The 14575-nt window shown below is 44.7% G+C and overlaps 1 protein-coding gene across 2 annotated transcripts in view; it reads right to left on the bottom strand.

Annotated features, from left to right (window-relative positions):
• RCL1 (RNA terminal phosphate cyclase like 1) overlaps positions 1-14575 on the bottom strand; it is a 40301-nt gene that overhangs the window by 21336 nt on the left and 4390 nt on the right. Inside the window, exons 1-5 of one of the 2 annotated variants that reach the window (XM_058044376.1) lie at positions 11342-11494; positions 8635-8706; positions 7630-7805; positions 1443-1517; positions 65-189 (exon numbers count right to left, since the gene is read on the bottom strand). In XM_058044376.1, coding sequence (XP_057900359.1) covers positions 65-189; positions 1443-1517; positions 7630-7805; positions 8635-8706; positions 11342-11489 — 596 coding nt within the window. In that variant the 5' untranslated portion in view covers positions 11490-11494. Of the gene's footprint in view, positions 1-64; positions 190-1442; positions 1518-7629; positions 7806-8634; positions 8707-11341; positions 11495-14575 lie in introns of those variants that run through there. The other variant, XM_058044377.1, reaches the window with a different exon arrangement.

Raw genomic sequence — 14575 nt, forward strand, 5'->3', positions numbered from 1 at the left:
AGTTCTTTTTAATAAGCAAACCCATTTAAAAGTAGAAAAACGGACAGACAAACAAAAAGGATACGCAGTTCCTCTGATGCGCTTGATTTTTCCAGGGTCTGTGAACTGAACAGGCTGCAAGACCTTTCTCACTGGGCAAGAAAACAGTATCTCTCCACCCCCTTTGGGAGGCATTCCTCTTCGGTTGATCTAGAACAAACAATGGAGGGAAAAAACAGGTTAGTGAATAGTACAAAGAATGTACCTATACACCCCAGAATTACACTTTTGTTTCTCAGAGAATAAAATGTTTTAAGTATTGGGGCATTTTGTAAATACAGGCAAGAAAACCACATCCTAAAAGCAGAAATGGATTTCGCATCAAAACTAAAAGCAGGCATTGATTTCTTTGTTCCTCTCAAGTAAAGTAAAGCATGGCTTCTCAATAGGAAACAGTGCAAAACCAAACAAAAACATCTTTACTAAAACAACCTTGGCTTAAGACTTGTCTCTAGTAGCAGACTGCCCCTCGTTGCTGAGGAGACAAGAACTATTTGATTTGAGCTCAGTTGATTACAGCATGGTGCTGATAATGCCAAGGTTGTGGCTTTGTTTCCCATATGGAACATTCACTTAAGATTTGGACTTGATGATCCTTACAGGTCCTTTCCAACTCAGAATATTCCGTATGTGAGGGACGAGAATGAACTCATTCCCACTAACAAGTCTGTCTAGCCTGACCCAGTCCCACCATTCCAAGCTAAGGATGGAGCTGGGACATGGTCTGGTGAGTGGGTCTGGGTAGGGAGGCCCACAGCCAGACAGGGCAGGGCTGTGGCCAGCTGAAGGCCAGCCCTGCTGCACGGTCACAGGAGCAGAGGTGACAGTGCCAGGACAATGACATGGGCACTTGGGCTGTGGGCAGGATGGGGGTTAGGGGTGAATCTTTGCAGAGAAAGGCACCAGCAGGCCCCAGTAGTGCAGCCAGACCCCTCACACATTTCTCCCACCTAAAAGAACCCAAACGTTGTTTTGTATCCAGATTTCCTGGGCCTCTGAAGACTGTAGTCTTCAAGAAAAATTTCATTCCTCTATTTTCCAAATTGGAGACAAACCTCAACGATCCAAACACAGATTCAGCTCTCCTACAGGTGAAACAGGTTAATGATATAATTTTTAATTCTTAGCCCTAAGCACGGGACAGAATGAACAAGTAGAAACGAAAAGATAATAAATTAACTGAAAGGCAACAAAAAGCAAAAAGGTTTCTAACTCTTCTTTGGAGACTCGGGAAAGTCACTACTTTCTCCTTACCCTCTCTATCACTGTGTGGCTCGTAGCCACAATGAATTATCTGTTAGAGACAGAAACCCGCAACAAGAACATGGCCCCAGACTTTTATGAAATTATGCAGGAGCATAATTTCAACACATGCTTGAAAAGAAAGGAAAAAGCTGTCTTACCTTGATTTCCAGACTTTCACCATCAATTCCAAACTTCTTCAGAAGGGGTAGAGCTGTTGCCTTAAGGACATCAACCTATGTGGAACACAGAATTTTAAGAACAGACTTTCTATTGGAAGTTAGGCTAGTCAGTAATTTAAACAATCACCAAATTATGAGGTGACTAACAGAGACAAGTCTTCTTCATAGAAGGTATTTTATGGGAAAACATGGGAATGCAGCACAGAGAGCTTAATCTAGTTAGCCTACTACAATACATCATTACTAAAAAAAAAATTCCTAGAACAAATTACTGGCAGATAGAATTTCCTATTCTGGCTTTCTTCCTCAGCCTGATTTTGAATGCCATTATGTAAAACACAGTACTTATTTCTCTGAACAGTGAAACATTTCTCTGAACATTCCTATGTTATTAAGTAAACAATATTCTTCTGTCATTACTAAAAAATTCCTATATCTAAACAAATTAATGCAAGGACTGCTGCATTTTTTCAATCATCACTGTAAGGAGCATGCCTTTGATTTGGCAGAAAGATCATTCTATCAACAACTTCTTTTTACCTGTTTCTAAGAAACAGAAGCTTATAGGTAGCTTCTATTCAAGCACTTAAAAGAATCTGAAGAGGGTAACACATCATCAGTGTACTCCCTTTCAAGCCAGGTGCTCACCAGGTCCAAGTCTGAACAGAATTATCCTTGCCATTGCTCTTCCTAATTCCTAAGACTGCAGGGACTGCCCTCTTCCCTCTTCTGAAACTTCAGTAGTGTTACCAAACATGATATAAATTATTTAGCAGTGCAACAGCACAGGGAGTTACCCAAGACAAATAGCTGTGGAGAGACAGGATCAGGACAGCATGACCAAAGAAAAGATAAACACAGATGAAGGAAACAGTCATGAGGTAGACAGCATTTGAGAAGGCAGATAAAAAGCACCCTCTTTCCCACACCTTCAGCCAAAGTTCATAATTCTTGAATTTCATTTTCTCTGCTTTGAAGAGAGCACAAGCCACTGACAAAATTGCAGCACATACCTCACCTAGAAATCTGTGAACATTTTGTTAGTGGTACCTGAGGAGCTATGAGTGTATGTTGTAGTTCTCGTTTTCAAATCCAGCTGGACAATATATCTCCTTTTTTACAGAAAGACATTTGGTGTTGTTTTTAGTATCAATATTTGAATGTGTACATTAAACTAAACAAAATTGCAAGCCAATGCTTAACTTCTTTCATCTTAAAAAGTTTACTGTTTTTTAAAGCCAAGGTACCTTGCTTTGGCCCTTCAATAGTATTCATTAACTATACAAATTTGACTTTTGGAATAATGCCTTTACTAACATGCATGTGCACAAGCATGTGGATACCACTGGCAGAAATCTCAACAAGCCAATCTGGTTCAAATTAAAATTACCCAATGTTTCTTCCTCCTTCTCATGAAACAAAACATACCAGTAAAAAATAAAAACTTTACTGTGCAGGTTAAGAACGCAAAAAACTTCAAGACTACTTGTAGTTTTCAGTCCTCAGAAAAATTCCAGGCATAATACTTATAGGTACCAGACAGACAAATAATAAGACTGACTGTTCCAATTTTGCTGCCTAAACATAGGAGGCAATCAGCAGTATTTGAAGAATGGGAAAAGGCTGTTCTGCCTCCCAGACAAGTAGGGAGTTGGGCAGGATGTGAAGCAGTTCACTGAAAATTACAAAACAGCAGCTGAACTGAGCTGTACACCCGCTTTTCTATCCTTTTGCCTATCCTCAGCCATAAACCCCATCCCTTAGCTCCCCTTGGAGGGCAGTTATTCCACTTCCAGAACAGACAGCATAACACCAAGTTGCATCTAAACAGATGCATCATACAACTGATGGTATACCTCACCACAAATGACAACATTCTAAGTCACATAAATATTGGTTATTTGCAAAGTTGTGTAAATGCAAATCACGTATCACTTCCCTTTAAATAAATCTACAGTAGTTAAGAAAAAGGTAGAAAAGTAACTTTAATAATCCCTTATCCAGTGCAAAGATATTAACAAAAAACCAACAAAAAACCAACAAAAAACCAACAAAACAGAGACTCTGCAGCACACAGATACCTGAGAAACGGAAAAGCACCAGTTGGCCTGTATATCCATTGGCATTGCACATATCATTAAGCCACCTAACATATGGTGTTATGTTTCACAACAAAGGGCCTAGACTGGGAGAAGGGGAAAAGCAGAGTTTAACAGGGAAGAAAGAACTGTGGGAAGAAAACTCAGCAGAAAAACCTGCTTGTTTTCTATAGACAACTGTTGAATTCTGCTTAATTACTGCTCCTAAGCTAAAATTTCATATACTAGTCTCATGTCAGCATGACTGTCATTTGAACTCAAAGCCCCCATGGTATAGCTGTATAAAACTTTAACACATGGAAACACAAACATCAAGAATGATTACTCTAAAACAGGGTACTGCAGCTATATCTAAATGTCAGAATAACAATAAATAGAGAAGGAAAGAAAAAGGAGCTATCAATTGTGTGCCACCTCCTTTCCCTTCAAAAAGGCGCCTTACAAAGGGCATCCTCTGTATACATAATCATTAGACAGAGAAACTTTTAACTGCCTTAAACCAGTCCCACATGGTTGGTCCCACAAGCTACCCAGCATCAGATCTCACCAGTGGCAGCACAGGAAAACACACTGCAGGTGTAGGCTGCCAATGAATAGTCCAGGCTGGTATTCCAAAGGCTTATCTCTTCCTGACAAGTGAGAGCAAGTAGTATTCCTTTCATCCATTCAGGATGTATCACTCACACAGTAATACTATGCAGTATTATCATACAATCATAGAATGCTTTGGGGTTGGAAGGGACCTTAAAGATCACCTGGTTCCACTTGCCCCTGCCATGGGCAGGGACACCTCCCTCTAGACCAGGTCCCTGTCCAACGTGGCTTTGAACACTGCCAGGGGTTGTGGCATTCACATCTTCTCAGGCTGATTTGTTCCAGTGTCTAATGAGGCATCAAATAATAGGGATATTATTATTAATAATGTCAGCACAGTCCCACTTGGAACAAGTGCATGTTCAGCAGCCACGGTACTCTTTAGGAGCTATGCCAGTTGTCAAAGAGCTTTGCATTGGGCCCTGTTGGAGGGTTATTAATGTATGTAAACAAACACCACAGTAAACACATGTTCTTACACTCCAGGAACGCAGCCTGACCTGTGCCTCACTGAACTCAGCTAAAGTTTTCTTTCTACAAGATGTCCTTTAGAAACTCTTCCTCTCACCTGAATCTCTTCTACTCTCCTCACAGCAGATCCACAATATTCCCTTGCATGCACCTGATAAGAATGTCTATGGTGAAAACTCCAACGACATAGCAATTACATCCCACAAATACTTCTGTGTAAATGGCTGTGTAAAAGCCAAGATCTCAGCGCTGAAAGCAGACTTCACAAAGCCCAGTGGGTCAGCCTACCTGCTCACTGCCACCATGAGAGAAAGGTCACAGTCCCCTGGCTGCACACACATTCCTGCTACTTGCCTCCCACTGAAGAACTGGCTACAGTTCCTCAAAAACCGCTCCAGTGAGGATTCCCCATGGGGTCACAAGTCCTGCCGGCAAACCTGCTCCAGCATAGGCTCCTCTCTCCACAGGCCTGCAGGTCCTGCCAGGATTCTGCTCCAGTGCAGGCTTCCCATGGGTTCATAGCCACATTCAGGCATCTACCTGCTCCACCTGCAGCATGGGGCCCTGCACTGGCTGCAGGTGGACATATGCTCTGCTGTTGGCATCTATGGGTGGCAGGAGGACAGCTGCCTCACCATGGTCTTCATTATGGGCTACAGGGGAATCTCTGCTCCAGTGCATAGAACTCCTCCCATTTTTCATGGACCCTGCTCTCTCCAGGGCTGTTTCTCTCACGCATTCTCACTCTTCTCTCCAGTTCCAGATTATTCCACTCTTCCACCCCCTCACTTTTCCTCCTTAAAGCTGTTACCCCAGCAGTGCTACCACCGTCACTGATGGGCTCAGACTTGGCCAGCAGTGGGTCTGTCTTGGAGCCAGCCAACATGGCCTCTGCCAGACGAAAGTGAAACTTTGGTCAGCTTCTTACAGAAGACACGTCTGTAGAATCCCAGCTCACAAAATCCAGCCACACAAATCCAATACAAGCTACTAGGCTGAAATAGAGAAGTTGCTACATGAAGAGCAGCAGGTAAAACACCTAAGCTTCCACACTGCAGTCACACTGGTTTGCCTTTCTACCTTTGGAAAGCAGAAAACATACAGATAGATAAATTCAAGCACCTCTTTTTGGACAAGCATAGGTAATAACTGTTCACTGATTTTATATACCCCCTCTGTCTACTGAAAAATAAAAACCAAAATTGATTTAAAACCAAATTTCCATTTACATAAGCATACAAATAAATTAGGGTAACACTTAAATTTGTGTTTTGTCTCAGAAACCACCAGAGACTTATGTTATACCAAACAACTCGGAGAAGTCTTCTAAGTACTTATTGGTGTGCACCAGGATTAATGTTTACTCAGGCTAGTTAAACAGAATAAGCCAAGGTGAAACCAATTTTAGGACCTGGTATTCAGTTACAACCACTTAACAGCAAGCAATTATAAGCTGAGTCACAGTAACTGAAGTTGTTACTGTGTTGTCACTAAGAACAAAAACATAGTCTTTAATATAGCACAATGAACTTAAGATGTAACTCTTTACATGCATGTGATTTACAATCAGCATACAGAGCTTGGGAGTCAGCTGATGTATGCCAACCCACTTGTCTAAATTTTGGCAAGAACAAGCACCCTTCAAGTACAAAATGGCCTTAATTATTGCACCCATTTGAACTAAAATAGTTTAATCTCAGGCCCATGCAACTGATGCCCAAAAGGAGATAATTCCCAGAATCAAGACCCTATTGTTTAGATGAGTGTCCAAATTTACTTGAAAGCAATATGAACATTGGACCACTCTTCATCTCCAGATTACTGCAAGAATTTCTCCACTGTGATTAAACAGTTAACAAAAAAGGACTTTTTTGATTCTTAATACTTACCAGATACAATAAGTACTTTTAATCATAATGACTGAAAGGGTAGCACAAAATACTTCCTCTTTTTTTCTTATAGTGCTGTTTACAACCCACTTTGGTCATCCCTTGACTCATGGGGATGTCTCACAGAGCCACAGGTGAGAGAGTGAGATTTTTAAATGAACAGAGAAACACAGCAGAAAAATCATAAATTCGAGCAGGACTCAGGGGCTGGTGTACTATCGGCAGTTACACTTTGAATGAACACAGGTATTTGTATTCATTTAAACTGGTTACATTTTCAGATTACAATGCATCCTTAATTTACTCAGAGGAAATCAGGCAGTGTCCAATCACCATTCAAAAAGTAAAGAGTAATGCTGTTCTCTAAAGGTAGAAGTTTATGTTTGCAGTTTTTGGAGAAAAATAAATATAGCATGTGACCACTAATCATTACTTCAGCATTCTGATCACGTCTCCCACAGCTCATTTCTGTAACAACACTGGTACAAAACAAAGGACTGCAGATCAGTAATAGAAACCAAGGCAAGCATTTCATAGCCATTTCACCTACCACACCTTCTGGCATGTTTCTGAAGAACCAGAGAGTTATTACATACTTTTGCTACTGTAATTGCTCAATCACCATGTGACTCCTGTTTCTAATAGAAAGAAGGCTTGAAGCAACAGTGGTATGACTATGTCCAGATCCCAACAGAAGAGAAAGATTCCTTCCTTTTTGCACTCATATTTTGAAGAAAGACACTTTCTTCTTTATAGAGTAAATACAAGTGTGGGGCAAGAGAAATAATCCATTGAAATTCTAAGAGAAGAGAAGAACCAAACCTGTGTTAGGGCCTCACAATGCATTTAAAAGGAGTTTGCAGGGGAAAAGACAGAAGCCACACAGAACTGAACGCCAGTTCAGTCAGGGGGATTACAAACTGAAGTTCAGAGTGTGATACACACTAGCTTAGCTAGTGCTTCTTTGACTCAGAGTTTACTAATGCAGCAACAATGGATACTTCTGGATGTGAGGGATGCTAAAAATTCAACATGTTTTATACACTTCTTCCCAATCTTGTTATTTTAGCGGGAAAAAAAATCCTTCTCCGATACTTAAACTTTATTACTTACCGAGGGATCTACTTGATCATTTGTCACTCCCCTCAAAACAATCTTCAATGGATGCTTCATGAAAGGTGCCAAGCAGAGCAGACTTTCCAAGTAGTAGCCAATACCACGGCTGGGGCTGCAGTCATGTTCCAAGGAGCCTCCGTAGAGAAGACCAGGCTGATAGTACAAGGTCGTACCTGAGGAAGGGGCCAGGGGAGCAAACCAAACGAGAGCACTGTAAAACACTGCCCATTAAACAGCACAAAATACTTTGTAACAACATATGAGGCAAATTGGAGACAGGAGACTATATGGAAGGCTAAATCACTTCCAGCACACTATTTACATGTCTGCAACTAATAAATAGGTCAACACATGAGTATCTGTCTGTCCTGCACACCATTTTCTTCCTTTCCCCTCCCCCTTAAACCAAGGAGCTCTTAGGAATCTCCAAAATGCTGATATAAGCAATTATTATTCTCCACAGAAGCTAAACCTTCATCAGTGTATTAGGTCATTGGAATCTTGGCATATTTGATGCTAAGTAATTTGCCTTACTTGCCAACTAAAGATCATTACAACCCTTAAAAAAAACGCAAAACCTCACACCAAGTGAGTCTGAGTTTTCACACGAAATGCTTTTCACTCTAATTGAACTCTTTTCTAAGCATGAATAAGCAAGCAGTCTGGCTAAGAAGTTTGCCTCTGCAGAGGATAAATCTTTTTCTTCTACAAAAATCAATTCTGGTACAGAGGAACCTTTTCCCACTGTGAAATCCTGCATACCTAACAAAATACTAATTTTACTAAATTTCTTGGGCAATAGAGCTTCCTTAGCTCCCTGCGTTATGGTAGAGCACTGACCTTCTTGCATGTGATCAAGTATTACAAAACTTGTCAACTTTGTTATTTCTGATCTTCTCAGTCAATCTTACCTGAAGACCTACCTCTATCAAGACAAGACTTCCATTCTACTGCAGAAACTGATAAATCCTGGAGACCAAGCAGAAAAAAACCAAATCTCACCTGTTTGGTTTATTTCAATCCGTGAGCCATTGGTCACTTTGTCAATCAGGCGAATAAAACTTGCTTCAAAATCTAAGGAGTAGAGCACAGACAGAATTGTAAAGTTTCTTAGAAGTTCAACACTTTACTTGTTCTTTTACTTTTTCCTGCCTTTCACAAGAGTAAGCACATTCTTCAAGTTGTGCTATAATGCCACCACTTGTGAAAAGGCAATTCTATGTAAAACCAGAGATGTTAACGTGAGCCTCATAGGCATCTCAAATCAATTGAGATGCCTTCAGATGCAGCAGCTAGACTAGTCACACTCCTCTCCCTGGCACACAGCGCATAATAAAAGTGGACATTTCTGACCACAGTGGATTGCTCTTGTCCAGGACAAAACCTTTGACAATTTACATTTTAGTCAGTACAAAGCAAAACAGACAAATCATAGCAAACAGGACCCCATATACCGAAGCTTGACAAGCTAATAACAGCTTTATATTATTCTCTGTAAAATTATTAGATTAAAAGAAGGGGACACTTAGATGTGAAGTGCTGCTGCTGCATATCTGTTCCATAAACAGAATTAGTTGTTTGCGGACTCTAAAATTTTCCATTTCCAAAACAGTTATGCACATACCTAGGGCAGAGAACCAAAAGTCATCCCACTGCCTCTTTTCTTGCTTACTGTGCTCACTATACTATAGCAGTTTGTGTGGAAATGATTCCTCAGTTTCCCTCAATTGTGTGGACTCTCATCCAGAGACAATGAAAAGGACAAGCAGATTTAACCCAAACTAAAACCAAAAGTACCAATCAACCATAACCAAAAAGGAAATAACACACACCAAAATAAACAAACAAATAAAACCCCCCAAAAAACAAAACTAAACCAAAACAGAAATACCTGAAGAAAACCATCCCAGGAAGAATATGCTAGCATTCTAATGTTAGTATCCCAATACAGTACAGGCTCAGTATCAAGGAAGATAGGTGAATATATGCAGAATTCAAAACCCAGTTAGTTTTAAGAGCCCACAACATCTGCATAATTGTTTGTAGGCTGCAGAACTCGCTTAGCAATAATCCTGTGTTACTTCTTACACAGTAATCAGGTTTTTCTTTCTACATGTGATTCTAGGATGTAATAGATATTTAAACCACAAAGCCACCTGCAGAATTTACAGTTTGTCAATATTTGCATAATATGATTTATGTCAGTATTGAACACAGTACTGGTTCTGCTCTCTTTCTAAACTATGACAGATTATATGCTTACAAAGGTTTTATCACTTTATAAGCACTGGGGCATCTTCCAGTGCAAGAGTGCATGAGAGCACACATTTCACTCTTGGAGAACACCAGTTGCAGAGTTTACAAAAGCTCTAGTCATGAAAAGCATAAAGAGCTGCATGCTGACTTATCAACACAAATCAGGATTTATTGTTATTATTTTCCTGTTACATTCATAATTTACGCTTGAACCCATACTTAAAAAAGTAAACTCAAATACTCTTAAAAAAACATGGCAATAGCTACAAACTTCATCACCACCAAATGCTCCACAGTGAAAACAAATACTTTGGATCGTGGTAAATGTTAAGTCAAGCACACAAGAATGCTTTGGCAGTTTTTGAGTAGAATTTTTAGCTACACACCCAAGGCTCCTCAGGAGACAGAGAACTATCTACCCCTGTTCTGAACTTTATAACAGGGGGTCCTTGCCCAAAAAATAACTGAACACTGCAATAATGTTTCTTCCTCAAACTCTGTCCTATTGTTTTATTACTTAGTTATGACGGAATTCATCAAGGGATGCCAAAGGTTTTGTACAAGAAGGATGATGGTACTCCGTAAGAAAGATTTCCCTTAAACAAATCTGCAGAAATGACAGTAAATTATTTCACCTCTTTCACCTTTTCTGTTTCGGCAAACCCTGACAAAAATCAAAGTATAAAACGTGACCTATTCAAAGTGCATGAATGCGAGCTCCCACCAGCACAGGGAGCACACGACGCTTGGGCACGGGCACGCGGCAGAAACGATGGCCCGAGAGACAGGGAATTAATTAATTCTGCCATCCCGACTGCCAAGGCTCCGCCACGGGAACGAGAACCAGCTCCGGGGCTGTGGAGAGGCTCCCGCACACGCAGCGAGCCGGTCAGAGCCCCGCCGGGCGCGGAGCGAACGCCGCTGCCCCGTGGGGCGGGACGGGCGGCCCGGCAGAGCAACGCCAGCCCGGTCCCTTGACGGCCCGCTCTGAAGAAAAGGCGTGACCCGCGGAAGGCAGGGCTGCCAAGCTAAGCCGAGCCGAGCCAGCGGGACGGGGATGGTACTGACCCGTTCCCCTCTCCCCGCCCGCCGGGCACCGAGGGAGGCTGACGGCAGGAGCCGGCGGGTGCGTGACAGCCCCCCTGCTCCGGCCTCCTTCACCGCCCCTGCCGCTCCCGCGCCTTCTCCTCCTCCTCTTCCCCCTAAGCCCCGCGACCCACGTGTGACAGCTACACCCGAGATGGTGCGCGGGCGCTCAGGGGAGAGCGCATCCACGGGAAGACACCGGGACGCAGCGGAGTCCCCACTCCTCGGTGGGGCCCGCCCAGATGAAGCCCGGGCTGTCCCAGCTCCCAGTGGGGGTCTGCCCCTGCCCGGCAGCAGGTCCCGGGCACAGCCGGAGCTCCGCCGCCCCCCGACCTCCTGTCCCGCGGCCGCCGGTGCCGCCGCTCACCGCGGAGGCCGGGATCCTCCTCCTTGGCACGGATCTTGCGGATCTTCAGCGGGCGGCCGCTGAGCGTGGCCAGCACCAGGCGCTGCCGCAGGAAGTTGCATCCCGTGTAGCTGAGGCACTGCGCCTCGCCCGCCGCGCCGCCCGCCATCCCGCTGCCCACGTGGTTGGGAACAGGAAGCGCTGGGACAGCGGCGGGGGCAAAGGGCAGGGGGCGGGAAGGGCTCGCGCCGCCCCCCGCGCTTGGCGGCCGCGCTCGGCGGCGGAGCCGTGGTGGGGGGGGCCGGGCTGAGCTTGTCGCGGCGCGGGTGGCAGCCTCTGCCCTTTCCTCTGCTCTCCCAGCCTGCATGTTTTCAGTTGAAACTTAAGGAGTGTGGAAGTGTCGGGAGATGTGTCTGACCGGAGCCCGGCCCGCTGCTCCTCCGGGTGAGGTGGGCTCTCCTTCGGCGGGCGAGTAAGGACAGTCCGGAGTGGAACGTGGTGCCCGCACACGGGTACTGCCCTCACATCCAAATGAGTCGGTTTCTGGGAACATGTGCCTTAGGCAGTACTTTTCAGTAATTTATTTCCTACCTTAAGGAAAACGGCGGAGGAATGAGTCCTGCTCGCGGTCCTTGGGACAGCCTGTTTGCTTAATTATAGTGACAGAGTCCTGCTGTCCTGAAGGAGGAGAGCGACTAAAGCTTTCAGTCTCTTACTTTAGGAGAAACATCGATTACAGTGGAGGTGTGACAATGTTAATTGTTAGGCTACACTTATGTGCACGTGAAGTTTATTGGAATAGAATACTGTAGTTGTAAGGGATGTACAAAAATCATTTAGCCCACCTGCTTCACTTCAGGGCCGACCCAAAAGTAAAGCAGGCTCTTAAGGGCTCTGTCCAACATTGATAGGCTCAGGGCATTATCAAGCTTGACCACCCTCTCTGTAAAGAAATGCTTCCTAATGGCGAGTCTGAACCTCTCCTGGTGCAGCTTTGAGCCATTCCCCCACGTCCTGTCACTGGGTCCCAGGGAGAAGAGATCAGCACCTCCCTCTCACTTCCCCTCTTCAGGAAGCTGTGGAGAGCAAGGAGGTTGCCCCTCAGCTGCTTTTCTCCAGACTAGACAAGCCCTCAGCCCTTAGCAGCTCCTCACAGGCCATGGTGTCCAGTCCTTCCACCAGACGCCTTCTTGCCCTTCTCCAGATGCCTTCACAGACCTTCCCATGGTTCTGAAATGGTGGAGCCCAGAGCTGCACCCAGCACTGGACAGGAGGCCCTGCCCTAATGCTGGACACAGAGAGACCTTTAGAGTCACCCTTTAGAGTGCCAAGGTTGGTGCACTCATGCTGGGGTTTGCAGCACTCAGGATGGGGTTTGCAGCACTCAGGATGGGGTTTGCTGCACTCAGGATGGGGTTTGCTGCACCCAGATGGAGTTTGCTGCACTCAGGAAGGGGTTTGCTGCACCCAGATGGGGTTTGCTGCACCCAGATGGGGTTTGCTGCACACAGATGGGGTTTGCTGCACACAGATGGGGTTTGCTGCACCCAGATGGAGTTTGCTGCACTCAGGATGGGGTTTGCTGCACCCAGATGGAGTTTGCAGCACTCAGGATGGGGTTTGCTGCACCCAGATGGAGTTTGCTGCACCCAGATGGGGTTTGCTGCACCCAGATGGAGTTTGCTGCTCCCAGATGGGGTTTGCTGCACACAGATGGGGTTTGCTGCACCCAGATGGCGTTTGCTGCACTCAGGATGGCGTTTGCTGCACCCAGATGGAGTTTGCTGCTCCCAGATGGGGTTTGCTGCACCCAGATGGGGTTTGCTGCACCCAGATGGAGTTTGCTGCACCCAGATGGGGTTTGCTACACTCAGGATGGGGTTTGCTGCACCCAGATGGAGTTTGCTGCACACAGATGGGGTTTGCTGCACCCAGATGGGGTTTGGTGCACCCAGATGGAGTTTGCTGCACTCAGGATGGGGTTTGCTGCACACAGATGGGGTTTGCTGCACCCAGATGGGGTTTGCTGCACCCAGATGGAGTTTGCTGCACCCAGATGGGGTTTGCTACACTCAGGATGGGGTTTGCTGCACCCAGATGGAGTTTGCTGCCCTCCTGGCTGCCAGGGCACACTGCTGGCTGCCACAGAGCCTGCTGCCAAGCAGCACCCCGAGAACCCTCTCTGCAACCCCAGAGCCGCCCCTCTCCCAGTTTAGACTTGTGTCTGGCATTTCTTTATCCCAGGTGCAGAATCTGGCATTTTGACTTGTCATTTTCATGTCACCGGTGATTGCCCAGTGCTATCCAGATCCCTCTCTCTGTAAGTCCTCTTGTCCCTCAGGAGAGTCAACAGCACCTTTCACACTTGTACAGCAAAAGTCAGACAATTTTCCTTACAAATTATAGTACTTTTTATTTTACTAAATTGTTTTCCAGAGACTAAATTTTGAAACCCATGATATGCACACTTTACAGAAACTGAAGGAACTAAGCCATCTATTATTACCTGCTTGCTGACTTTTGTCAGCATGAGGATTTTTGTTGTGTAGATACACTGGCCTGCAAGCTTTGTATCACAGAAAAGCAGAATGATTTCATTTGGAAGGGATCTTTAATGATCATCTAGTCAACCTCATGCTATGTGCAGGGACCAGGTTGCTAAAAGCCCCACACAACCTTGCTTTCAACACTTACATCTACAACTTCTGTCAGCAACTTGTGCCACTGGGCATCTACAACTTCTGTCAGCAACTTGTGCCAGTGCCTCACCACCTTTACTGTAGAAAAATTATTTCTTATGACCAGAGTAAATCTACCCTCTTTCAGTTTAAAAGCTGTTAAAAACTGTCACTATTTCTTGGTAGAAATTCTCTCTGTCTCTCTGATAAGCCCCCTTAAATACTGAAAGACAGCAGTGAGCACTCACCAAGGCTCTTTCTTCTTGGCTGATCAATCTCAGCTCTTTCAGCCTTTCCTCAGGAAGAAATTATTCCAGCCCACCATAATTTTTGTGGCCCACATCTAGACTGACTGAATCAGGTCCATGTTGCAGAACCAGAGTCAGAATCAAAAGAATTGATTAGGTTGGAAAATACCTTGGAGATCATCAAGTCCAACCTATGACCCAACATCACCTTGTTGCCTTTACCATGGCACTGAGTGCCACATTCAGTCTTTCCTTAAAAAAGCTCAGGGACAGTGACTCCACCACCTCCCTGGGCAGCGCATTCCAATGCCCAATCAGCCTTTTTGTGA

This window comes from Melospiza georgiana, chromosome Z (assembly GCF_028018845.1).
Source record: "Melospiza georgiana isolate bMelGeo1 chromosome Z, bMelGeo1.pri, whole genome shotgun sequence".
NCBI classification, from domain to species: domain Eukaryota; kingdom Metazoa; phylum Chordata; class Aves; order Passeriformes; family Passerellidae; genus Melospiza; species Melospiza georgiana.